The sequence below is a fragment of the Brassica napus genome, chromosome C6 (assembly GCF_020379485.1).
Source record: "Brassica napus cultivar Da-Ae chromosome C6, Da-Ae, whole genome shotgun sequence".
Lineage (NCBI taxonomy): Eukaryota > Viridiplantae > Streptophyta > Magnoliopsida > Brassicales > Brassicaceae > Brassica > Brassica napus.
In genome coordinates this window covers 41,614,789-41,640,006 of record NC_063449.1, presented here as the reverse complement: position 1 = coordinate 41,640,006, position 25,218 = coordinate 41,614,789, and the positions used below count along the sequence as shown (strand labels likewise).

At 32.5% G+C, this 25,218-nt stretch overlaps 4 protein-coding genes and 1 long non-coding RNA gene across 8 annotated transcripts; 2 read left to right on the top strand and 3 right to left on the bottom strand.

The window, feature by feature from the left end:
* The first annotated feature begins 406 nt into the window (after positions 1–406).
* On the top strand, positions 407–4,502 carry LOC106405123 (floral homeotic protein APETALA 1 C). Its single transcript, XM_013845722.3, has 8 exons — positions 407–763; positions 2,240–2,318; positions 2,420–2,484; positions 2,610–2,709; positions 2,924–2,965; positions 3,050–3,091; positions 3,675–3,829; positions 4,183–4,502. Exons 1-8 carry the CDS (start codon positions 579–581, stop codon positions 4,283–4,285), a joined length of 771 nt encoding a protein of 256 aa, XP_013701176.2. The 5' UTR covers positions 407–578; the 3' UTR covers positions 4,286–4,502.
* Positions 4,503–5,536: 1,034 nt separating this feature from the next.
* On the bottom strand, positions 5,537–6,240 carry LOC111207124. Its single transcript, XR_007325268.1, has 2 exons — positions 5,884–6,240; positions 5,537–5,771 (listed from the first exon to the last, which is right to left on the bottom strand). It is a non-coding gene; the product is annotated as an uncharacterized LOC111207124 (long non-coding RNA).
* Positions 6,241–9,723: 3,483 nt separating this feature from the next.
* On the top strand, positions 9,724–11,294 carry LOC106404512. Of its 2 annotated transcripts, none has more exons than XM_013845235.3 (3): positions 9,724–10,521; positions 10,600–10,706; positions 10,893–11,294. In XM_013845235.3, exons 1-3 carry the CDS (start codon positions 10,176–10,178, stop codon positions 11,184–11,186), a joined length of 747 nt encoding a protein of 248 aa, XP_013700689.2. In that variant the 5' UTR covers positions 9,724–10,175; the 3' UTR covers positions 11,187–11,294. The 2 variants fall into 2 exon arrangements, with proteins under 2 accessions (XP_013700689.2, XP_048617197.1); XM_048761240.1 differs by having other exon boundaries at positions 9,726–10,521; positions 10,609–10,706.
* Positions 11,295–11,716: 422 nt separating this feature from the next.
* Positions 11,717–14,859, bottom strand: LOC106406481. Of its 2 annotated transcripts, none has more exons than XM_013847155.3 (5): positions 14,578–14,859; positions 12,551–14,216; positions 12,359–12,472; positions 12,128–12,277; positions 11,717–12,024 (listed from the first exon to the last, which is right to left on the bottom strand). In XM_013847155.3, exons 2-5 carry the CDS (start codon positions 14,123–14,125, stop codon positions 11,890–11,892), a joined length of 1,974 nt encoding a protein of 657 aa, XP_013702609.2. In that variant the 5' UTR covers positions 14,126–14,216; positions 14,578–14,859; the 3' UTR covers positions 11,717–11,889. The 2 variants fall into 2 exon arrangements, with proteins under 2 accessions (XP_013702609.2, XP_013702608.2); XM_013847154.3 differs by having other exon boundaries at positions 14,630–14,839.
* Positions 14,860–19,909: 5,050 nt separating this feature from the next.
* Positions 19,910–22,609, bottom strand: LOC106402864 (ACT domain-containing protein ACR4). 2 transcript variants are annotated; one of them, XM_022705333.2, is made up of 8 exons: positions 22,522–22,609; positions 22,372–22,409; positions 21,926–21,998; positions 21,775–21,820; positions 21,534–21,648; positions 21,388–21,455; positions 20,586–21,299; positions 19,910–20,507 (listed from the first exon to the last, which is right to left on the bottom strand). In XM_022705333.2, exons 2-8 carry the CDS (start codon positions 22,373–22,375, stop codon positions 20,154–20,156), a joined length of 1,374 nt encoding a protein of 457 aa, XP_022561054.2. In that variant the 5' UTR covers positions 22,376–22,409; positions 22,522–22,609; the 3' UTR covers positions 19,910–20,153. The 2 variants fall into 2 exon arrangements, with proteins under 2 accessions (XP_022561054.2, XP_022561055.2); XM_022705334.2 differs by lacking the exons at positions 22,372–22,409; positions 22,522–22,609 and adding an exon at positions 22,260–22,283.
* Positions 22,610–25,218: the final 2,609 nt, after the last annotated feature.

Sequence of the window (25,218 nt, the reverse complement as noted above, 5' to 3'; positions counted from 1 at the left end):
CCAGAAAAGAGAGGTCTGTTTGTACTTCACTGTTACCGCTGAACATTAAATATAAATAAATTAATATAGCTAAATTCAACTAAAGAGAAACTGAGAATGTATTTTTGTTCGTCCAGATTTTGTTTCGTATATCTACAGAGAAATCTCCGCCGTCAATGCAAAGCGAAGGTGACACTTGGGAAGGTCCAGTGGTCCGTACAATGTTACTTCTCTCTTCACGAGACGTCGATAATAAATAAAATATATACATATTTTTCAATCTAGAAAACGTGGACCCGAAACTAGTACATACGCCAATAAGAAGTCGACACAAATAAAACCACTCTGGTTTTTGTAAACAAGAAAAACCAGTGTTAGCTTTCCCTAAAACCGCTCTTACCCAAATCTCTCCATAAATAAAGAGAGAAAGAAGATCGATCCCGAGACTCAAGCACAATCCTTATAATAAAGGAAAGAAAGAAAAACTTTCCTAATTGGATCATACCAAAGCCTGGGCTCTTCTTTATCTCTCTTCTCGTAGTTTCTTGTTTTGTTTGGCTCTTTTAGAAGAAATAATAGTTTCTTAAAAAGGGATCAAAATGGGGAGGGGTAGGGTTCAACTGAAGAGGATAGAGAACAAGATCAATAGACAAGTGACATTCTCCAAAAGAAGAGCTGGTCTTTTCAAGAAAGCTCATGAGATCTCTGTTCTCTGTGATGCTGAAGTTGCCCTTGTTGTCTTCTCCCATAAGGGGAAACTCTTTGAGTACTCCACTGATTCTTGGTAACTTTCTCATTTAAGAAACAAATATCTTTAATTACTAAAATTGTCTCATGTTTTTCTTAAGTTCACTACTTGATTTGCCCTAATTAACAACTACTGCTCTCATTTTAGGTATTTTCTATGGTTTTCATTTGATTTGGAATATAACTAGTTAGATATCTTTGGTTCTCTACTCGATCTCTTAATTGCTGTCAAACAATTGTTTATTACTTTGTATTGTACTAATAAAAAATCTAAACTTTAGGGCTTTAAGTGAGTATTTAGCCCTAGAACACGAAGTTTAATATACTTTTGACCTGGACACACACACACACATATATATATATATATATATATATGCATAATTTCTTCTTAACTGAGAGCATATAGAAGGATAAATTTTTATTTTCTGAGCTAGGGTTTTTAAGCCCTAAACTCATCATGAATTGCTTGTTCTCTTAGCTAGCTATGCCTTTCAAAAAATTTCAAATCTAGTTTGAATTAAAGCGAAGGTAAGAAAAAAAAAGTTTAATTTCACTTGGTCTTAGCTAGGAAATTGACATCAAATACACGTAATGTTGCTTTTTGAAAATGGACTATATATAAGCCTAAGATATGTGATATGAAAAAGCTGCTTACTAAATAGTAAATAGATATTATATAAAAGGGAAAATAATGAATCTTTAATATCTGGGCTAGGGTTTTTTCAGCCCTAAACTCATTTTTGAATCGTTTATTCTCCAAGCTGTGTTTTCAAGATTTGCAAATCTAAGAAAAAAATGTTTAATTAGTCGGTTTTCAGACTCATACTTTAAAACACCGTAGTATTAAGGGCTAATTACGCTCCAATTTCCCTAGTATTAAACGTAGTTGCTTTTGTTATATTTAATCTTACCAACTGAAAATAAGGATGTCAAATCTGAGTAGGGAGTCTTTGACCTCTGGGGATCGACGAAAAGAATCAACTTAATCCTATGTTCGGCTTCTTACCAATGGTCAAATTTAGCTCCAACAGACAACAGCTGTTCTTCTTTTTTTTTTTTGAGCAACTAGCTGTTCTTTCTTTTAAAAAAGTTTTATCCCTATTCTGTACAAAACTACATTCGTAAATTGATGATTTGACCATATTATAATATTTTATAATAACTTGTCATGTCTAACAAGGTTTTCCTGTACAGAATTTTAACAAACTTAAAAACGCAATTAGAACTCTAAGCTAAAAGTGTTGGGTTGTGATTGTTACTATTTTCTTATAGAGGAATCATAGATATCAGGATTTGATCTAGGAAATTGGTTTAAGGCAGTAAGCATCCATCATTTAAGTTCTAGCTAGAATTTCCAAAATTATCATGAAAACTGGAGCTTATCACGCTGTTGTATCTATGATAATTTGATTGATTTCCATTGATAACTACGCTCATATATATATATATATATATATATGATAATAAATGGTTGATGATATGAAACTAACCCATACTTCTGTGAATTGAACAGTATGGAGAAGATACTGGAACGCTATGAGAGGTACTCTTACGCGGAGAGACAGCTTATTGCACCTGAGTCCGACGTCAATGTAAATCAATATCTCTCCATTAGCTAAGTGACATACACTATATATAAATATCTCTTTCAGTATATCTGAAATATATCTGTATTAAACCTTTTGAGACACAGACGAACTGGTCAATGGAGTACAACAGGCTTAAGGCTAAGATTGAGCTTTTGGAGAGAAACCAGAGGTACATACTTGCATCATATATGCACAAATGAAATAGGAAACGGGTAGCATTAATGTACGTTAAAATGCATGGATACATTATACTATTAACTAACAGAAAAATGCACTGTAATTATTATAATCCAGGCACTATCTTGGGGAAGACTTGCAAGCAATGAGCCCTAAAGAGCTCCAGAATCTGGAACAGCAGCTTGACACTGCCCTTAAGCACATCCGATCTAGAAAAGTATGACTCCTATTTCTTCAACAAATATACGGATCGGATGCCTATTTTATTTGTTAGTTATTAAAAAATTTAAATCACGTAGATATATTTAGAGGTTAATTTCAAATGTATGACTTTTCAGATTTTAGAAAGAAATGATGTTGTGTTGTTATAAGATTCATTTTACTGATCAAAGTAAAGTAATGGAATGTTTATGTGATGTGTTTTTATGCAGAACCAACTTATGTACGACTCCGTCAATGAGCTCCAAAGAAAGGTATGTAAAAACCCTTTCAAACGTAGTTTACATACAGTAACAAGTATTGGGGAGCTAACAATCTTGCCGTTTTGGAAATGACAGGAGAAGGCGATACAAGAACAAAACAGCATGCTTTCTAAACAGGTGACATTTGTCATTATTTATATGTGGTCAACATGTGTTCCATTACATTATTATTAGCTTCCACTGTTTTACTCCACACTTCAGGCCAAGCTATTCCTACGACAACGAAATCTTCATTTCTACACTTAGCTTCGACACCATTGATAGAAAATAGTTGTATTTACATAGTCTATTGATTGATATCATCATCAGGCGCCTGTACATAGATGGCCTTTGCCCATTTAGTTTTAAGGTTGTCTTTCAGATTGAAAACTTCGTACCTCTCATCTTATTCTACTTGCTCATCTATATATAGGGTATGAGAATATAGCCAGTACTAATTAAAAAAAAATATTAAGCTCCAATTTTTGGAAGCAGTTAAAAAATAGTTTGAGTAGATATATATTTAATAAATGCATAATAGTAGTTTATTGCATGAGTGCAAGGAACTAGGTGTAACCAAAGATCAAAATGTAGTTACATCTGATGCACATATCTATTGATTATGAAGTCGTCGCTCTGAAAATTGATGATGATGATAATGATGTAATATGGCATGGAACAAGTTGGTAACAAATTGGTGTGTTAAACTGAGACTTGTCAGATCAAGGAGAGGGAAAAGGTTCTTATGGCACAACAAGAGCAATGGGACCAGCAGAACCATGGCCAAAATATGCCTTCGCCGCCGCCCCCGCAGCAGCATCAAATCCAGCATCCATACATGCTCTCTCATCAGCCATCTCCTTTTCTCAACATGGGGTACTTAAAATTTACTAATTCGCTCCTCTTACTTTCAAGTTTACATATTTAGCCATTCCGGTGAAGTTATAGTTTCGGTGTTAGTGATGGTTAGATGCCCAAGTTGTGAATTATATTAGTACACTCTACGAAGACGATTCACGTATTAACGTATGTTAATGCGGTGGTCGTCAAACGAACAGACTTGTATTTTCTTGGAATGGTTGTGGAATCAGCTCCATTTTGTTAGATTAATGACTCTCTTCGATATTTCAATATGGACTTTTCCAATTTTAAGACGAAACATATGATTTTTAATGCACGTATGTCGTTAAGTGAATTCTAATCATATGTGCATATGAATGTGAATGCAGTGGCCTGTATCAAGAAGAAGATCCAATGGCAATGAGGAGGAACGACCTTGATTTATCTCTTGAACCCGTTTACAACTGCAACCTTGGCTGCTTTGCGGCATGAAGCAATTCCCATATATATATATATATATATATAATCATCAATAATAAAAATAATTAGCCGCATAGTATATTTTGGCTAGCTTCTTTCTATCCAATTAATATATTTTGGCAAGGTCCATGTTCTTATATCATATTTATAAGTTGGTAACCTCCTTTTCTCTTTGTAAGTTTTTGGTTCTAGTATGTGGCAAAAATTGTAATATATTGAATTTTATTTTTATTAGCTTTGGAATTATTGTCAAATATAAAAAAATTAAATTTTAAAAGGGGCAATTTGCTGTATATCCAAATTTATGTTTGCCTCCTTTTCCTTCCCACATAGGTTTCTAATGATGTCATCCACATCTTACAGTTTAGACTACTATTATTATAGCATAAACAACTTCGATAGGTTAAAATGGAATCAGAGTAGGCGGAGCAAATGGATGTAGCCACATTAGTAATGATCACTGTTGTGCCAAATTGCCAATGATCAGAATAACCACATTACTAACATAATAATCATCATGTCCAGTTAGGCAGTTACAAGCTGATAAAGAGAAAGAAAACCAACCTCGCGTCGTATCTTATGCATACGGAATGGGCTTATAGGTTTTCCATATTGACAATAAGATCCATGGGCCAATGATGAGTTTGTGAAGATAAACGGGTCATACTCATAAATGGTACTCGCTTCATGACTGCGGAACGCACACATATAACAACCTCACTTCATACGAGCATATCTTGGATGCACACAGGTTATATTTGATTCCAAATTCTCAATAGTCACTACCTTTTCTTTCAGTTTTTGTCAATGCCCCGTGACTCCTGTGGATAAAATCCGTACGTATTCATTATAATTATCTCCATCAATAGAAGACAAGCTACGTGACTGTAGCACTAAAAAACATTCGATGGAAACGAGTAGTGTTAGACTGTAAGCTGTTTTATCCTTTCTTCCATCATCCCTTTGTTGGAAACTTATCAAAGACTTCAATACATACAAAGGTGTTACCGGTGGCAAGGAATGAAAATGAATAATGTATTCTTCATTATTCCTAAATTTTTTTACTATTTATAAAGAATAGTTTTTCCTTTGTATTCTTCCTCGTTCTTTTTATTTTAGAGGAATATAAAACAAATTTGTTCTTTAAAGTTACGAATAGTCTTGGTCACCATTTAAAAATGTGGTAGTAGTAACTGTAATATGGAAAATAAAAGAAACATACCTTTTTTTGGTCAAATAAGCTAACATTTATAAATGTATATATTTTCCCCAACTCCTAGCCTTTATCGCAAATGGATTGTATCCCATATCCATAAAACATCAGGTAACAAGCCAACAAAGAATCTGGTGGAAGTTCCAAAGAATATAAAAGAATAGTTACAACATAAATTAAGAAATAATTGTTTACAAAGAAAAATTTCAGCCGCAAAGAATCCAAGGATATCTCTTCTCGTTATTCCAGCTGATCTGTAATTTCACCCTCCAAGAAAAGCATTTTCTGTGAAAATTACAAAAAAAATATTTACATCAAAACCGAAATATAATTTACCAAAAACAAAAAGTACATCAAAAGATAGACATAACCAACAATGTCATCGAATATATAAAACCTTGGAACAGAAGGGACAAGCTTTACTTCTCTCCATCCATTCATAGATGCAGGCAAGGTGAAAGATATGTCCACATTGCAGAACTATCTTCGGATTATCCTCAGTGTACTCTGTCTCCAGTCATAATATGAACTGAATTAACCCACACAACCAATCTTTTAAATCAAAGTTTTTTAATCAATTTTGTACAGTTTTTTTATATTCTTTGTTTTACCATGGAAACATGTGGAACAAACGTCGTCTTCTTCATCTTCCCTTATTTTCAGGTATTGAGATAGTTGCTCGTGCTGGATCAACAACAAAGTTGTTAGCTTTCGAGTACTTTTGCAATTTTCTATAGGTTTTTTGAGAGAAAAGTAAAGAAACTAGAAAAGGAAAGTAGGGTTTATAATGTGGAGATACCTTGAGGAGAAAGTTATTGCTTATTGGCTAAAGGCACTGGTTCTGAGGACGTTACGAGATTCACCACCTTGCTCCGGAACTCGAAGACAGCAAAGTAATGGAGGGTCACCGATAATGAAAACAAAGATTTAGGGTTATACTTAAAATCACGCAAGAAAGCAGAGAAAAGACAGGGCAATGGAGAAAAACAGAGGAGCCGAACGAAAAAGAATCAATTAAGCATGAGTTATGTTACATGGAAACGGAAGCGGGTACGTGAGAGCGGAAGTGTATGGAGACGAAGAAACGAGATTTCTAAAAAAATTAGGAAGTTGGTACGTGCTGGAAGCGTATCCATATATATAAATGTCAACCTCTCGCATTCTTTTGTAAGTTGTATCCATCTTTACATATATAAGATTTTTTTTTTAAAATCTAGAATTAAAAATTATATGATTTAAATTTAAATTAAAGCATTTATTCATTTATAATAATTTTGAAATAATTTTATATTAAAATGTGAAATACACATACACTAAATTTAAAATAAATTATTATATTAATTATTTTTAATACTTTATCATTAATTGACATAATATATTTGAATATATGATTTATCTTTAAAAAAAATTTCAATGCATAAAGATAATGTATAGTATTAATTTTAATATTTGTATATTTTTATTCTCTCTATTCAATACTATTAAAATTTGGATTATATAAATTAAAAACTATAATTTTATATTTTTATTGATATAAGACATTGTGTTTTTTTTTAAACGGAAGCGTAATTCCAAAACGGAACCGTAATTCCAAAACGGAACCGTAAGTTTCCAACGTGTTTTAAAGATAATATTTCAGAAGCGTTTTGGAAGCGAGATTCTGTAAGCTTCCATGAGGTTCCGATTCCGATTCCAGTTCCGAAGCGGGAAGCGGACGACCGATAAATTCCGCGTATGATGAGAAAAAGCAACAAACTTTAAAGATTCTTTGAAGAGTAGCACAAGGTATCGGGGAGATTTTTGTGGACATATTTTTGTGACATGGCATATACCGAAAGAGTTTTGGTTGTTTGACTGTTTTGTAGAATGTTGAATTATTTTCTTCATTTTACAGTACACTAAACCACCAAAATGGCAAAGTCGTTTATCGTGTATATCTGTTTTTATTTCTTAAATAACAGAAAAGTCAAAAAGTTATAAATTATTTGAAGAGTTGAATTTTTTTTTTCTTATAATCTTCTTTAAAAATTAATCATCAGTTTGTAACCAATATGATAATCACACGAAAAAGGAAGATAGAAGTTGGTTTCAAAGGGCAAAAAGGAAAGATAATTATGGTGGTTATATATACTATCATGGCAAATAATTGTTAACTACAAATTTACTTCTTCGCAAGGTGGAGAAGATAAGCCCGCTACCTAATTAATAAATTAAATTTCTGCTTTAAAAGTAGGGCGTATTTAAAAGCACACTAAATGTTAATTTCAGTATTCACTTGTAGTGTTTGATATCAATCTGCTAGTAAAAACTTTCCAAATTAATAAACGCTCGCTAGACAAACTCTAAAAAATTTACTAAGAGTATCTCCAAAAAAAGAACTCTATTTTGAAGTTTCCAAAACTCCATTTTTAAAATTTCAATGTGTTCTTCTCCAAAAGTAAAACTTCAAACCTAACTTCAAAATTATTTATATTTTACACTATGGTCCTTGTATTTGTCATAGTTGATGTAAATTCATAAAACTTCTAAAATAACTAGTACATATATATAAATATTACAGAAATATTAATTAAAAAAATCTTACACTAAGATATAAAATTATAAATAAAAGTACATAATTAAATATTAAACTGCAAGCAAATACTACATTATTCCATAAAATTATTTCCGTAATGCTCACATATATGATCAACTAGTGCATTTCGAAGTAAGAATTAATTCTCTTTATTTTTTATTTGTAGATTACGAGCCAAAAATTGTTGAAATTGGATATCCTCATAATATACCCGCTGATAGTTTGATATCATCAAACGAAAAAATCCTTGATCTTTTAAACGAAAGTAAAACAAGCAGGCAAAAAGGTCATGAGATGATTGAATTACGACTGCAAAATGAAGCAAAAAAAGTTAGCTTTCAAAGAAGTAAAAGAGGAAAATAAAATATTGCTAAAAAACTTAGCTTCTATCGATGATGTTAATATTCGTGAATACATTCGATCTGAACAAGAAAGAATCGTACGAAAAAGGCGTCAAGAGCAACAACAACAATCATCTTCGGTTACACGAAATTTGTTTGGGTAGCATTTTGGAGATTTAGGAGGTTCTGGAGCAAATTTACCAGACTATTAGTGTTGTTTTAATATTTAAATTTGAGTAATAATTATGTCTTCATGTGTCTTTTTAATAAGTTTTTATTATGGTTTTTTGTAATATTCTTGTTGTTTAATTATACTTTTAAAATATTATAAATCTTGTTTTAAAATTTTTATTTAATTTTATGTGTAAAACTTAAATTTATAAAACAAATTTGAAATATTTATGAGATATAAAAGTTTTAAGGAATAAAACAATAAACAAAAAAATATTTAAGAATTATAAATATGATGTATAATTGTAAGGACCAAAATGCAAATAAAAAGATAAAACTTCAAATTTGAAGTTTTGAAAAGTGAAACTCTATATTTGGAGTTTCACTCTTCAAAACTTCAAATTTAAAGTTCTTTTTGGAGAGCAAAAAATTCTATATTGAGAGTTATAGAGTTTTTTTTGGAGATTCTCTAACGGAACGAAACTCAGCGAAAAAATGAAACTTGCTATTTCTCTCAATTACAGAAGATGGAAATGGCTAGTAAAATGTTCAACAAAGATGAGTACAAAGTAGAATGTTTTAACTCAATAGCATTCTCTCATCCCTGGGTCTTTGAGCATACCAGTAGTGCCCAGGACTTGAGATGCGTCCCGAGATAGTCAAGCCGAGCAAGAACTAAACCTTTTAGAGGAGTACGCTTTCTCCTCTTGATGGAATTTTTAAGATGCAGAATATATAGTGTTACTGATTTGGCTGCTGATTTCTATTGTTTGTTAAACTAATGAGACTATATATTTGAATTATATATGATTGACGAAAAATCTGAGCAAGAGAAACATCCATAGTTTAACAGTATAGTATATTTTACTTAGGTATGTGCCATGAATAAAAATTGCATATTATATCAGTAACTGAATAGTTTGAAATAAATAAATCAGAGGCTTTTACATATTTTTTCATGAAGGCATCATTTTGAGTATTTGCTATTTATTATTTTTATGTTATAGATCAAATGGTCAGTGACAGTAAACAGTTGGCAAGAATAAGTGTTGGGACCTACGACTTGATGAACATGTTGAAGAAAAGGTCCAACACGGCAACACTTGATGTCTTCTTATAATAAACCAGAGAGTTCATATATCATTGTTCAAACACAAAGCAAAAAAGTTATCACAGAATTGAAAAGGCTGAGAGCTTTTGTAGAAATATGTACATCTCTTTCTCACTCTTAAGCTGTTGTTTACCAGGGGCTCTTCTCTATACAAGTACTGAATTACAGAATAACAAAGAGTAGCCTACATCTTTTTTTATTATATGAGAGATTAGATGTGCTTCTCCTAACTATCAGTTGTGGTTTTATAAATTTACTTAATTCTTTTTTTTTATACTAAATTCTCAACATGGAAATGTATATAAGATAACTTCTTGGTGCACATAATTCGTCACTGCAAAATTCACAACAAATTTATATCCATGGATGTCGGTGCTATATTATATATTCAAAATATTATATAATTAAAGATTCCAAAATGAAAGAAATTGATGTTTTCTGTATATTTAAAATGTGGGGAGCTACCAAAAGCAGGATCATAATTACACATTATGATAGCTCTTAATTTCATTTACTTTCTCCACCTTCTTATATCATCTTATTGTCCTACGATTGAGAGAGAGAGTGAGAGAAAGAGAATGGGGAAGAAAGAAGGGTTCTTTCTAAACAGATTAAGGGCTCATGTAAGAGTCCAACCACCGACGACTACTAGCCACCATACCTGCAGCCAAGAACCACCAAATGCATCCGCAGAGACAAAAGGAAGAAGCATAATGGTTGTGGTTGATTCTTGCTCAGAGGCTAAGAACGCTTTGCTTTGGACTCTCTCCCATTGTGCTCAGCCTCAAGACTCCATCCTTCTTCTCCATTTTCTTAAAGCTAAACCTTCTCAATCAGGTCGATTTTCTTTTTCTAATTTCCCACAAAATTGATTATTATTATTTATTTTAAATTTATGCATGATTTGTTATCTAGGGGCTCTAGCCACCGGAGGAGAAGAAACTTGTGACAAACATACAGCTTCGAAAGCTTATCAAAAAGTTTCAACCTTGAGAAACATTTGTGAGCTAAAAAGACCTGAGGTTAGTAATATGTCTCTTCATCATATACCATATATTACAAAAGTTAACAAGTTAGAAGTTCAATATATAATATATATATATATATATATATATATGTATCTTCTTGGCCATACTTTTGTGTGTCTTAAACAAGTTTTCCTACATTAATTTCTAAAAAAGGTATAAATCAATTATTTGTTGAGTTAGGTGAAGACAGAGATGGTGGTTGTACAAGGTGAGGAGAAAGGTTCGACCATAGTTAAGGAGGCAAGAGAACGTGGAGCGTCCTTACTAGTTCTAGGCCAGAAGAAACAGTATGCCACTTGGCGACTACTAATGATATGGGCCTCACAGACCAGACCCTTGACCAAAACCGACACCGTAGAGTATTGCATTAACAACGCTCCTTGTATGGCTATTGCCGTCCGTAAGAGAGGCAAGAAAGTTGGTGGATACACTCTTACAACTAAGCGTCACAAAGATTTCTGGCTTCTGGCATGACACTATTATTTACTTGTATTGTTTATCCACGTAATAATTTATAGACCTTTACTTTCTGTAAGTTGTAACCTTTACGTTTTAATGATAGTTGAGAAGTTGTGTGTGCAATTATGTGATAGTAGTTTACTTCTGCCATCATTTCTCACATTTCATTTGTTACCAAAAAATATAGTTATAATGTTTTTGTGCATATTAAAAAGAAAAAGTTTGAAATAAAAATGTTTCAATCCTATTCTATATTTCACTCTGTAATAAAAATATGGATTTATTCTCATTTACTTTTTATTTATTATTTTAAGTTTTAACTAAAGTATAAGTAGAATTCAACTCTATTATAAAGTATTATTAAAGTTACTCAAACACAAACAAAAGGAGAAAATCAAAATGTCAACTAAAAAGTACAAAAGATTCTCGAAATTTGTTCATCTACGAAGTTCTTGAACGAAACATGGCAAACCCTGGGCTTTCCTTCAAGAACAAGAACATGCTTTCAAATCTGGACAACTAGGCAAAGGCAGGAGAGGAGTTAATGATAATACCAACCAATTCTTGGTGTTCTATTCTTTCAAGTGTTTTTTTTTTTAAAACCAACAATTTGGTTTTTTGTTGGATAACTGAATTTACACGGAATCATATCATTCCAGGAATTTCGAAAAACAAAAACAACTGATTTTATAAAATCATCCATCTTTTTTGGTTCATGTTATGATAAAAATTTGTCCTTCATCCGAGCAATAAGCTTGAATGTTTCTTCTGCTTCGACCTGCTGTTTGATGTCACCTCCTGAAGCTCTGTCCGGATGAAACTTCAGAACTGCACGTTTGTAAGCTGCGTGTACCTAATTTCAAAATTGTTGGTTTCCGTCAACCTACAGTACTATGATTATATACAAAGGCAAGTTGACGAGTGTAGCTAACAGTAGGGGGAGATTGCAAGCAAACCTCTTGTGGCGGAGGAGATATTCCACCCTTAACCGGAATCCCTAAGCCTCGAAGCAAAGCTGCCATGTTGAAGCATCCGAGTTCAAGAACTTTAAGCGTTTTGGTTATTTCTGCGCGGACTTTCTCCTTCATGTTCATGCTTTCTTCCTCCTAATCAAGTTTAAGAACGCAAGTCTGTGTTAGCAAAATCAACACAAGAATCATGAGCGACCACTGAGGAAGAGTGTAAACCTTCTTCTGTGTCTCTCTCACTTCCTCTACCCTCTCCTTTTGCCTTCTTTCCATCTCCAACTGCCGCGTGTTCGCTAACTTTCTTCTCTTACGTTGCCTCTGAGCTTCTTCTGCCTACAATAATTCCACACGAATGCTGAAAAAGAGTGTAAATGGGAGCTTTCAGAAATTTGAGCAGTGAGTGGTTCAAACCTGGAGCTGTAACTGCCGTTGCCTCGACTCCCATTCTTCTTCTTGTGCTTTCTTGTACTCATCTGTCTCTTTCAACATTTCTCTGTTAAGCATGACATCGATTTCAGGAGCTGTACCTTGTAGACTTTGCACTGGTTCGCTAGTAGATGGGATAGGATCAATGATCGTTTCCCTTGATTCACCTATCCCACCCTCACATCTGGCTCCATTACTTACGCCAAGCACAGGTGGCGTTTCACCATCCCCATCAGAAGTGTGTGGCGGAGACCATTTTGAGGCGTCTTCTTCTTGTACAACTTCCTTGGTATAAGAATGTTCTGCTGCCTTCCTCTTTTGATTCTCTTCGGACCCCTTTTTCTTTTGATTCTCTTTGGAACACACTGAAGTTTCACATTGAACTGGCTCTGTGTCTGGCTGTTTCTCAGCTTCTTTGACACTATTTTGTTTTCTCTGTTCTTTTGACGATGTAGAATCACTTGTAGGTGATTTTGACCTTTCATGCTCAACTTGTATTCCGGGTGACAGTGAAGAAGGCTCGGCAAATAAAGATGTCTTAGGATTTCGATTATCTGTTCCAAAGAAAGTAGAAGAGGTTTCTTTCCGACCATCTGGATTTCTTGCTGTAAAGAAGGAAGTTGCTTGATCATGTTGTTCAGTCTTATTTCCACAGTGAAGATCTGAAAGACCAGCCTCCTCACTCCGACCAGTTTTATCTGATTTCTCGGTTCCAAAGAAAGTTGAATAGGTTCCTTTACAGCCATCAAAGTTTTTTGCAGAAAAGAAGGAAGCTGTTTGATCATGTTGATCAGTTCCACTCTCACAACCAGGCCTGAAATTTGAAGGACCAGCCTCCTCGCTCAGACCAGCTTTACCTGACTTCTCGGTTCCAAAGAAAGTTGAAGAGGTTCTTTTACCCCTATGTGCATTTCTTGCGGTAAAGAAGGAAGAGGTTTGATCATGTTGTTCATTTCTACTCTCGAAACCAGGCCTGAAGTTAGTGTCACAGCGGAGATTTGAAGGACCAGCCTCCTCGCTCAGACCAGCTTTACCTGCTTTCTTCATTTTTTCCAAAAAAGCTTTCTCCCACTGCTCCCGGACCTCTCCCTGAGAACCTTCTAAAATCTCACAATCAGAACAGTCGCTCTCGGAAAACTCACTCTCAGATTCAGAATCTAACCCAAATCGAGTTCCAGAAGAGGGCATTGTCGCCTGGTTGCACTTCGTAAATCTAAACGAAGCACACTTTTCTTGAACGAATTGGCAATCATCATCATCACCATCATCCACTTCTACCGATGTGTGCATACGGCTTGAACTACTCCCATCTTTGTGAACATTCTCTGTATCCTCATCCTCATCATCATCGTCAATGCTAATCACTCTCGGCAAAACTGGCTCATCCCTGGCTCTTGATGTCTCCGGGGCTTTGCCTTTTTTGGATGACTCAGGAAAATCAAGAATGATGACCTCATCATCGTCTACAACAATAAACTCGTTCATTATGCCATTAGCACTGCATCTTTTGGTTTGCATTCTATTACAAAAACGTGATCTAAGCTGACGTTGCTCTCCCATTGCTTGTATCGAAGTTTCAAAGCATCCGTTTTTTTGAGTACTAGTCAGAGTTGCAGTTGCAGTTGCAGAGAATCCATATAACTCAACCCACCTATTATAAGCAGAGATGAAAATAAAACAATTACATATCACTACAGCCAGATTCAATTTCCACAAAACCATATTTTCACTAATATTCATCAAAATTGCGAAACAAAAAATCGATTTCTCACTATCATCAAAATCGCTTGTGATTAGCTAAACGTTATCATAAGGTAACAACTCAAAACAAAGTGAAATCGATAACCATTCAGTACACACGCTACGAACTCTAGAAACACGATCATCGGCCTAAAGCTAACTTTCTGGAACCTTCGCGGCTGAAATTGAAACCCTAATCTAGGTTTTTAGGGTTAATCTATCGTGAAGCAGACGACGGAAACTGAATCAAAAAACGAGATTTTGAAACCTACCCACGAATTCGAGGATCGAAGTGAGCAGAGATTTGAAGGCAATTGAACTTACCACTCGATTGCGACGGCGGAAGATTGGATTTTAGTTTCTTAAACGGAACCCTAATTTTTTTAATTTGAAATAAAAATAGAGTTTTTGGGAGAAAAAATGGGGAAAAGAAGAAGAAGGGGGATTGAGATGAAGCGTGCCTCGCACCTCAGGAGAGACGTGGTGGCTTAACGAGTCCTAGCACAGCTTGACGGCCGAATCAGACAAATGGGTATCGTTGCTTGATTGGTCTGTTTTCTGACCAAGTGTGAAACCTATGTCAACTTAAATATGTCTTTCTTCCTTCCCCGAATGGGATTAATTTTCTTACGTTCATAAGTCTTCCCTATTTCGTTATGATTTTAGTTGGGTTGAAGACCCGAGTGAGGAAATTTATATACAAATATTTTTGAGTAATTTTAATATAGATACTTAGAATTGTAGAATTTTATAAAGCTAATTGTCCCTAGAAAACTTCAAAATTTGTTTTGAAGTTCCTCATTTGATAAAGAAAAAACTCATTATACTTTCTTTCATTGATTCATATATTCATTTTTTAAAATAAATTATTATTGAGATGCTATATATCAATGTAGTCTACTTTTCTTGGTTTTCAGTGCAGTATACCTTAGATGATTTTTGTGATAATGTAGGTTTGAAAAAAATTAGGTGCTATATGTCAAATTATTATTTCTTTTGGTTGATAAAATGCATTATATTCAGTAGGAACTCGGGGAAGGCCATATTTTATGCCTTTTATAGGTTTTGTTATGTCCAAAGTTATTAAATATATATTTACAAAATATTTACTTATCAGTAGCTAAGGTTTAAAAATGAATTTTAGCAAAAAAATTATAATTTTTTTAACTGAATATTGTTATTCCAAATTAAAAACATAAGCGTATTTTTCATTGTCAAACGTGTTCTTGGACGATCATAACATTTTGATTCTTAATTATTTTTGTTAGTTGGTTAACATATGTTTTCATTAATATCATTATTACTGTAATTAAAATTAATAACAGGGGATATTTGTTTTCTAATGTAGTAGTTAGTATGAAATAATATATTTCAATACATTTTTGTTTAATTTATCAAATATGTAAAATGGACTGATAGGAAAGCAGTGAAACATTATTTCTAATGTTGTAGTTAATATGAAATATTATATTTAAAAAGCCTAATCTTTGTTCAACTAGATGTTCCTTTACATTTCAATCTAATTAGGTCTTAATGTTTGCCAGTAATACTCACTTTTAAGTCCAGTCAAAAGCTATTTCGTCTGCATTTTATTTAGCGGTTAATTTGGTGAATAACGTAAATGGGAGTAGAAATGAAGAAAATATCATTGGTTTGACATAATTAGATAACTAACACTTATGATCTAAGTTATCCGGTTATATCTCTCTTTTACAGTTATCCAGTTTCATAAGGAGGTAGAGTTGATGACATCAACAATTTGAGACATAGACAAAATTTACCGTTCACTATTCATTCTAGAAGCAATATAAATCATCCACGTCTCACTCATACTTACCGCATACGTAGTTAGTGTGTTTAGTATATGCGTGGATAAAAATAGAACATTTTTCATTAGATGGTATATTCCATTTGCTAAATATTGTAAATATCCATATCGATAACACGTAAGAATCACATAGTGAAAAAAATGAATGCAAACCTAAACTTCTACCCCTACCCTCTAAATACTAAACCTTAGACCATACTCACTAAACTCTAAATCCAAATATAAATCCTAAACACGAAAGCCATAAACCCTAAACTTAAGTATCAAAATTTGGAAATAGTATATTATCTAATATTAAACTGTACTATATAAATATAGTTATACAATATACTTAGACTTGTAAACTAGAAAGTGGTAAATGATGAATTTGCCAAACAATATGGTGATAGTAGTACCAATTGTACATATGTAGGCGACTGAGGCGAAGTAACAAGAAGTATATATGTTCATCAATATCAATGAAAAATAGAGATCTAAGTGTTATTCCATTTCTTGCAAATAATATGGAAATACAAAAACCAATCCATACAAGAACCGTTCCATACTATATATTTAATTTGCTACCACTGGATCAATGAAAGACGTAAAGGCTGATAAGGACAAATCATCCTTAGCGGACAATTCTGAAAAAAAAAACAGAATATGGAAATAGAGGTTTAGATGCAACTACTTTTTGGATTTCTTAGAATTATCACCGACCAAATAAACGCCATTGGAAAAGAAATAACAGAAAAAAATTAGTGGCAAATATAAAAGTAAAAGAAAAGACTGAGATTCAATTGTTTCTCATAACAAAAACGGAGGTTTGCGAAGATGCGAAAAAAAGAAAGAGAAAAGAGTTTATCCGGTAAGTTTAGAAGAGTAGTTTTGTATATATTTCATAAAATATATTGAATATCTTAGTCAACTTTTTATTTAGTTAGATACTTAATTATAATTTTTTTTGTTATATATACAATGCAATTTCTCTTTTCTTTATGGTCCAAATATTATTGCCTCAAAACGTCTTTGGTCTGTTCCAGCTCTAGAAATCCTTGTGCTTCACTTGTTCAGCCTCTGGCTGGTTACTTTGTCATGCTAACTTGCTAACCAGAGTTTAATTGTTTTATATCGTATCCTATGTGTTGATAATTATGTTTGGTGAATGCTTCATTACAAATTTAATTATATTACTAAGATAAAATCTAATTTCCCAAACTGAGAAATTCTAAAAATTATATACGAACACAAGTACTATCAAAGATTGATCATTGATCAATGTAATCTTGTCTGATGATCTTGTCAAAACAATGATACTGGTTCAAAATTGCTTGTAGACGCCATGATGGATAAAAAACACTTGGTGGGATATTGTATCATTGGAAAAGATAATTAGATGCTCACAGTATGTACAAATATTAATCAATAATGTTAACAAAATCATCAAGTACCAAGAAAGAAGAGAGGACGATGACATATTTGAAGCTAGATGATGAAAAAAATTCAGATAAAAACCAAAATGATCAAAAGGATAAATATAATATCAATGAGAACATTCTCAGTACATGAAAAATATAAGAAGAGACCGGAAGAGAAGAGAGTCAATGAGAGGTGGTGGAGGGATTAGGTTGAAGCATTGAAGGAAGGACGAGAGGGGACAGTAGAGGGATTGGATCTGTGCCGTTCTGACTTTATTTTTGTGTGGTGGTTGTGTGGTGCGTGTATTGACTCAATATGGCAAACAAACAAACAAAAAGAATCAAATCAAGCAAAATTAGTCAACGGTCAATAGATTGGTTATGAATCAGATCTATTATCAACTATGTTTTCTGTTTTTTTTCCTATATGTTATATTTAGTGTTACATTAATAAATAAGGACTGAATTTGGCATGAGGAATGCGTTATTGTTGTTGTAATAAACATGTGACCGCGTATGGCTGTGATTTTAGCTAGTTCTTCTAGAGAAATGTCTCTGTCCAAAATGGTTTTCATATTGTTTTGAAAGACAAAGTGTAAATCATATACATATAATAAAATAATTAGCGTAAGTAAGGCCTAACATATAGATATCAAGCTGATGCCTATAGATTTTTGAACTCAACTACATAAATTACTCAAATGCATGTGTAGTCCAGCAGTGAAAATAGGCAATAATCTGCAGCTCATAAATTAAAATATGAAGACAAAATCACTGAAACTTATAAAGATTTCCTCTGCCATGAAGTATCCTCATGCTAAGGGAGGCGAGCCACATGCTAAAGTCTTAGTTTAGTATGTGTTTGTGAAAAAGTTTAGATTAAAAAAGAGATGTACGTAACATGTAAAATTAACAATGAATGTGAAAAACTGGGCGGTGTTAGAATATGGAATTTTATTAAGTCTTTTTTGTGGTGGGGAGGTTTATCTATGTCGGTCTCTCCATGTGATTCGCGAATCTATTACACACACCATCGACATGGTTTCAGTAAACACGCCCCATAAAGTTTTCAGTGACAATACTTCACACCCTCACATGTTCCTCTTATTAGATCTTTCTTGTCTCCTATATTAATCGAACCTTTTTCTGTTAATTTCCATTTTTAAACAATTTCTTAATAAGTTGATTGATCCAAATATTTCATCTTTTTGGTAATATTGTATTTAATAAATCAGAATTTAATAATCATTAACTTTTATTTCAGTAAATTAATGCCACTTGCAGTAATATAGGAATGATGTATCTATTTTGGGAGAATTTGAACTAATTTGATTTTTGATGAGTTCTTAAGATATTTTTGGGTAAATTATGAAAAATCATTTAATTTAATCATACCATTCTATAATCCTACATAAAACTAAGAAATTTAGATTTTTATATTCTTAACTTAAAACACTTTAAATCATGACAAAATCCATATATAAAATTCACTATTTAAAATATTTTCAAAAATAATAATCTGTAATATACATTTTTAATTTATAAGTTTAATAATTTCATTTTTTTAAATAATAAATTTATATTTAAATAACTGGATATTTGATATTTTACTTTAAATATTTTTAAATTTCAGACTGATTACTTTCCTAGGTTTTTTTAGTTTCAAATTGTGATTATGATCCTAAATATTTTCTGTATGAAAAAAAAAACAGATTAATATACAAAAACAATAATGGAATTCTGCACAATTTTTCTTATAGGCTTCTAATACCATTGATACTCTTAACTTTTATGGACGAATCGTTTGGTGTGAATGACGCTCCACCAACATCTCAACTTTGAGTTATTTGGATGAACACAATGACTACCTTGTTGACATTTTTCAAACACTTTCTCAGCTTAAATACAATGTCTCTCACATATACAAAATCAGTATCTAAAGGCCAATGAAAAAAGTGTAATTATACAACTTTTGAAGTAGCTATTGTCTTCCAACAAGGATGAGTGGGTCTAATGGATAAAACTCTTGAACTACTAAGTATATATTTCGAATCCCAATCTCTTACTTTCTAAAAAGTCAAATTACATGATATGGAGCTACCATGAAAAGTGTAAGTGCTTATGACCCAAACCTCCTGATCCTTTGAAAATTAGCTATTATCCGAAAAAACTGGTTATTTTAAGTGTAGACTGTAGATAGTATGAAAACCAGCTCTTAAATCAGGGATCAAAATTGGGCAGAAGTCCTTTGGAATTATCCAATAATGAAATTATTCACCCACCACAATTATGTCCTTCATAGTTTATTTTCATATAGTATTGTTTAAGGTCATGAATACTTTAATTTGTCATTAACATTTTAGGCTACAACATCTGAAGAAGATTTAAAATGGAGATAATTATGAGAAGCTGATACTATATACAGAGGAGGTTGACACTTAAAACACTTTAGTCATGACATCAACTTAAACCCTTTTGTCTTTTTTCCCTACCCAACGTTGGATCCTAGACCAAGAATTAAGGTTATGCCTGGTGATACATTTACAGATTCTTCTCAAGTTTAAAGAAGCAGTTAAAAACCTAGTGGAGACTTAACCTCAAAGTTCTAAACCAAGATGTGTCTTCAAGAGTAGGACCGAACCAAGCCAAAGTTGACGAAAGATTTAGACTTGAAGAGACCCCCAAAGAGAAACCTTGTCGGTGATTCTTGGGAAGGCGGTTTCTCTCTTTGTTGTTGGTCTTTAGGCTTGTTCTTAACTTTGAGGAGAGTTTTGCCTATGGTTTGTCTTATGGAATCTATAGTCTTGGCATCGATTGAGTAGCCAGATGCATCGCTGACATAGAATGTGTTCACAGCTTTGCCTCCTTTGGTTTTCACTTCAGCTCTCGTGACCGTTAGACTGTTTTCGCGGAAAATCCTAGTCACATTTGATAACAAGCCTACTCTATCTGTAGTGCACAGCTCCAACTTCAATCCCTGAGAAGAAGACACTCATATTCAGTTACAGTTTACAAAAAAAAGAAAGAGTAAACAACAGAAACAATGGTTTTCTACCTCAGACACTCTTCTTTTGATAGCTGCTTCAAGACATTGTATGACTCTTTGCTTCTCCGCCTCTGATTTTACAGGAGACCCATCTATGTGTCTCACATAATACTCCTGAAATGCCTCCGTGCCTTCAGTATCAACGCTTCCATGGAAAACCACATACTGCATATCAGTCAAAGTGCAGACAGTGTCGAACAGAAGCTTTGGTCTGTCTTTACATCTAACCGTGACCACAGAGTAGTCCTTATCAAGCCAATTATCAACACAAACATCTGGTCTTTGCCTTTCATCTTGAACGTTGGAGGAATCGTCGTCCACCATCACACCGTTCTCATAGTCTCTATCTTCAAACATCATCTGATGAAGCCTCCTATCAGTGTGGACCTCCCCTTGAGAAACAACCGTTTTGGCTTCCTTTGGTGTGTTGCTTCCCTTGAGCACATTCCTGAGAAGGCTCTTGATCAGTGAGAGCCTCTCTGGATCAGAAACTGCGGAACCGGTTAAGTCATCTGTCACCTCCATCACAGCAGCTGCTCTTGTGTTGTGTGTCCAGACCTCGGCGTTTAGGACACTGCATTTGAGGTGGGTCAGGACTGCTGTCAGTTCAGACAGCAGACCTGGTCTGTCACAACCGGTTAACTCGATAACCGTGCTGTCTGTTGATGGTATGACACCAACAGATCTCAAGGAAGTGGAGAAGCAAGCTTCAGGGCCAAGAGACTGAGAAATTAACAAAAGCATACTCATTAGACTCATTTACACGTATAAAAGAAGAAGAGAAAACAAATCCTGTTAAAAGAAAACTCACTTTTTGGATGTAGTCAAGAACAACTTCATCAGTGACTTTGTTCCCATCTTGGTGAGTGACATTAAATACTGCCAAAGTGGATACATAAGATTAGATTCAATTCCTTGTTCATAAGCAAGAAATTTCTAAAAAGAGACAAGCATTACCATCCATGAACCAACCACCATCAGAGGATATGTAAGCTTTGGTGATAGTGAGGTCAAGATCAGTGAGGATTTGCACAACTTCAAGTAGAATCCCATATTCATTTGCACTATCCACCTGACAAACATCACAAACCCCAAAGAATATGTGTAAGCAAAACAAAAGTTTCAGACTTTATATGTTAGATATATAATAAACCTTTTATTGATATAACCAGCAAATTGAAAAATAAAGAAAAAGTACCCTTATCACAGTTGCCTCCTTGCAAGAGTCATTATCAATAACAACCCTAACAAACAAAAAAACAGAGGTTTTATCCAAAACCATATCAGATAATGGTTTTTAATTTTATATAAAAATAAATAGAAAAGGAGAGACAAGTTGTAAGTAATACCTGGGTGGGTTCATTCTTCTAATGAGCTTCTCATACTCATCATCCATATCTTGTGAAAAACTCATGCTAACATCTGCCATCAAAACCCACAAAAACAGTTATAGACTATTGTAATTTCAAGAAACCCCCAAAAACAAAAAAAATTTTAATCCATAGACAAAGGAAGTTTCTTTCTGATAAAACCCATTTAAAGAAAACAAGAAAAACTCTCATCTTCTCTGTTTTCTTGTCTAGTAATAAAAGAGAGACAAAGCACAGCTACCATAGAAAATTACAAGTCATATGTAACTACATAACAAAATAATGAACAAAGATCCCACCGACATCACTTAACTGTGAAAAGCTAACAGAGAAACCCATAAGAAGAAGAAGAAGAACCGTTAATGGAAGTTCTTGGTCCAAAGAAAGAAACTGAAAAAGTCAACAATGAGAGAAAGAAGACGTACCCATTACTATTCCCTTTTGGGGGTATTGACTCTCAACACTACAGAAAAAAAATGAAAGTGGTTTCAGTAACTTTCGTAGAGGAGAAGATGGAGAAAGAGCTGCATATATAATGGAGAAAGATCTTTTCACTCTCTCGAGAATATTATTACTTTAACTACTCAAGAAATTAAAAAAGGAAATTAATCTGACACGATTCTCCCATAAACCAGCAACTCAAAGAAAAAAAAAGAGAAACTTTCTTTACATTATTTTAATTTTTTTTTTCTTCCCTTTCCCGCGGCTTGGTGTTCTTATTATACGGTGAAGGAGGAGAAGAAAAGAGGGGTGAACTGTAACTCTCGGCGTATGTTAGCCACGTGCCGCACCTTTCTGTTAATTTTTTGAAACACCGAATGGCTAATATGCGCGTATGTGTTATCATCTCTTTGTTACTTTCTTTTTAACCACGTGATGGTAAATTAATACTCTCAACGTCTCCTCTAATCTATCACCCAAAGTTCTCGGAGCGAAAGTGAAAATAATAAATTTACTATTCCGAGTTCTAAGCCGATTCTCTGATTCTAAAGATTCGTAAACGTTAGATTGGATCGTAATTTAAAGATTCTTGTCAAAAAAAAATAATAATCTTTAATCTTTGTAAGAAGTAAGAACCATTGTGAAAGAGATTCACGATTCGTACATATTCTGTCGAATATATATTAAATATAGAATGCGCCATAAATCGTTCTAGAATATTTACTTTTTTCATAATTTAAGCACCAAAAGGAATAATATAATAGTTATTTCCATTTCATATCGAGAACAAGAACAAGAACAAGTGAAAATCTTATATATTAAAACATAAGTCACAACCTTGATTCATGTGTGATTTTTTTTAAAAATAGATTTAATGAACTTAATCCTATAAAGTCATGTTACATTTAATATATAATCTTATTATTTAAATTTTGAACCTACCAGAAATTTTTATTGGGTTATCAATAATTGGATTTAAACAACAGATGATCCATTGGATTTATGGATAGTATAAATTAAATAGATATAATTTAATGTTGTAATACTATACCTCTATATGCTAAATATTTAAATATTTGTCGATGTTAACTTTTAAAATTATAAAGATTTTTTTTAAATAACAAAAATCATATTATCTAATAATGATTAATCTTTACTACCTTAAACCAATGAAAACAAATTTTAAACTATATAGTTTATTTTAAAAATTAAACAAAAACTAAATGTTTAATTATTTGCTCGATAATATAAATCTATGAAACGAAAAGTTTAATTTCTTAAAAACTTTATAAATTTGTGAAATGTTACAATATCTTTGAATATGACAATAAAATAATATTTTACTAATCTTTATATATATAGTTACGATTTAAATAATGAAATAATAATCTGAAAATATATATATAGAAGAAGATACAAATACATGTGAAAGTTTGAAACAATCTATTCAATGAAAAAAATATACAGTAAACTTATTATGTTTTAAAAATTGATAGATGTTTTAAAAATTGATAGACACATATATATTATAATATATACCAATTTAGAATTGAAAACAAAATATTTATATAAAAATAAATAAAAACAAAAATCCGCGCTGTTCGAGATTTAGTGTGTTTTTTAAAGAGCGCCACTATGGAATATGATACCGTATCAAATTATTGTGTAACGTTTGTTTTCCTTATATAACAAAAATCACACGAGAGTGAGAAAAACGCTGAATATAATATGGAATAACTAGTAAAACCTCCAAAACTTACTAATTTATCAAAAGAGACCCTCAAGTGCAGAAACAATAGTAACTAGATCTCGAACCGCGCGGATGTTTGTTTTCATTTATTTTTATATAAACATTTTGTTTTCAATTCTAAATTGATATATATTATAATGTATACGAGGTGTTTCTATCACTTTTTAAAACATAATAATTTTAACGTATATTTTTTTATTGAATTGGTTGTTTGAAACTTTCACAAGTTATTAAAAAATTAAACTTTTAGCTTCATAGATTTATATTGTCGAGTATATTAAGGTTGTTCAAACATAATAATATTAGAGTATACTTGTTCTCCATCAAATAGATTGTTTCAAACTTTCACATGTGTTTATTTCTTCTTATATATTCTTTTGTTTATTGTATTAGTATTTCATTATTGAATAAATAAATAGAAATAGAATTTAGAAAATATTAAAATATTATATCTTCAAAGATAATCAAACATTTCACAAAATGAGCTATATACAAAAGACAAATCAATGTGAAATCATTTTAGTTTTAAAAATGTACCTGTAGAAGTCTCGAGAAATATTTTTGCTCCTTGCAGTCTCTTTCAAATACGATGGTACATGATATGGAAGTAAAAATTGATAACAGAATTTTTAGGCTATTTTTTTTTGCTTGAAATGATTGATAGTTATTTAGTTCCTATAATGTAGCAATATTGTGTTATAAACATATTATTTAGTTCATATAATCTAGAAAGTGAGTTAGTTAGACATATAATAATGATAAGATTAGAGATTAAACGTAACATGACTTTCTAGTAATATGTTTATTTGGTCCATTTTAAAAAAAAATCACACATGAATCAAGGTTGTGTCTTCTGTTTAGATATATAAGATATATAAGATGGCCAAAAATGGGTAATATTTGTGTTTACATATTGAACGTTGATCGTGTATTTAATAATGCAATTAAACCCAGTGTAGTTAAGTAAACATAATTGTGTTACAACGTACAGATCAACAGTTTCGTCTGAAGATTCTCTAAATGTAATTATAGAATTAACTATACAATCAAGATTCAATAACGAAACGCTTACGGAGTTACA

Coding starts and splice junctions, on each gene's coding strand:
- LOC106404512 (XM_013845235.3), top strand. CDS start 10,176: ATGATAGCTCTTAATTTCATTTACTTTCTCCACCTTCTTATATCATCT. Junction 10,522..10,599: donor AGCTAAACCTTCTCAATCAG/GTCGATTTTCTT, acceptor TTTGTTATCTAG/GGGCTCTAGCCACCGGAGGA. Junction 10,707..10,892: donor GTGAGCTAAAAAGACCTGAG/GTTAGTAATATG, acceptor TTGTTGAGTTAG/GTGAAGACAGAGATGGTGGT.
- LOC106406481 (XM_013847155.3), bottom strand. CDS start 14,125: ATGGGAGAGCAACGTCAGCTTAGATCACGTTTTTGTAATAGAATGCAA. Junction 12,473..12,550: donor AACGGCAGTTACAGCTCCAG/GTTTGAACCACT, acceptor GAATTATTGTAG/GCAGAAGAAGCTCAGAGGCA. Junction 12,025..12,127: donor TATCTCCTCCGCCACAAGAG/GTTTGCTTGCAA, acceptor TTTTGAAATTAG/GTACACGCAGCTTACAAACG.
- LOC106405123 (XM_013845722.3), top strand. CDS start 579: ATGGGGAGGGGTAGGGTTCAACTGAAGAGGATAGAGAACAAGATCAAT. Junction 2,485..2,609: donor CTTTTGGAGAGAAACCAGAG/GTACATACTTGC, acceptor ATTATAATCCAG/GCACTATCTTGGGGAAGACT. Junction 2,966..3,049: donor TCAATGAGCTCCAAAGAAAG/GTATGTAAAAAC, acceptor TGGAAATGACAG/GAGAAGGCGATACAAGAACA.
- LOC106402864 (XM_022705333.2), bottom strand. Junction 21,649..21,774: donor AGGAGGCAACTGTGATAAGG/GTACTTTTTCTT, acceptor GATGTTTGTCAG/GTGGATAGTGCAAATGAATA. Junction 21,300..21,387: donor TTCTTGACTACATCCAAAAA/GTGAGTTTTCTT, acceptor TTAATTTCTCAG/TCTCTTGGCCCTGAAGCTTG.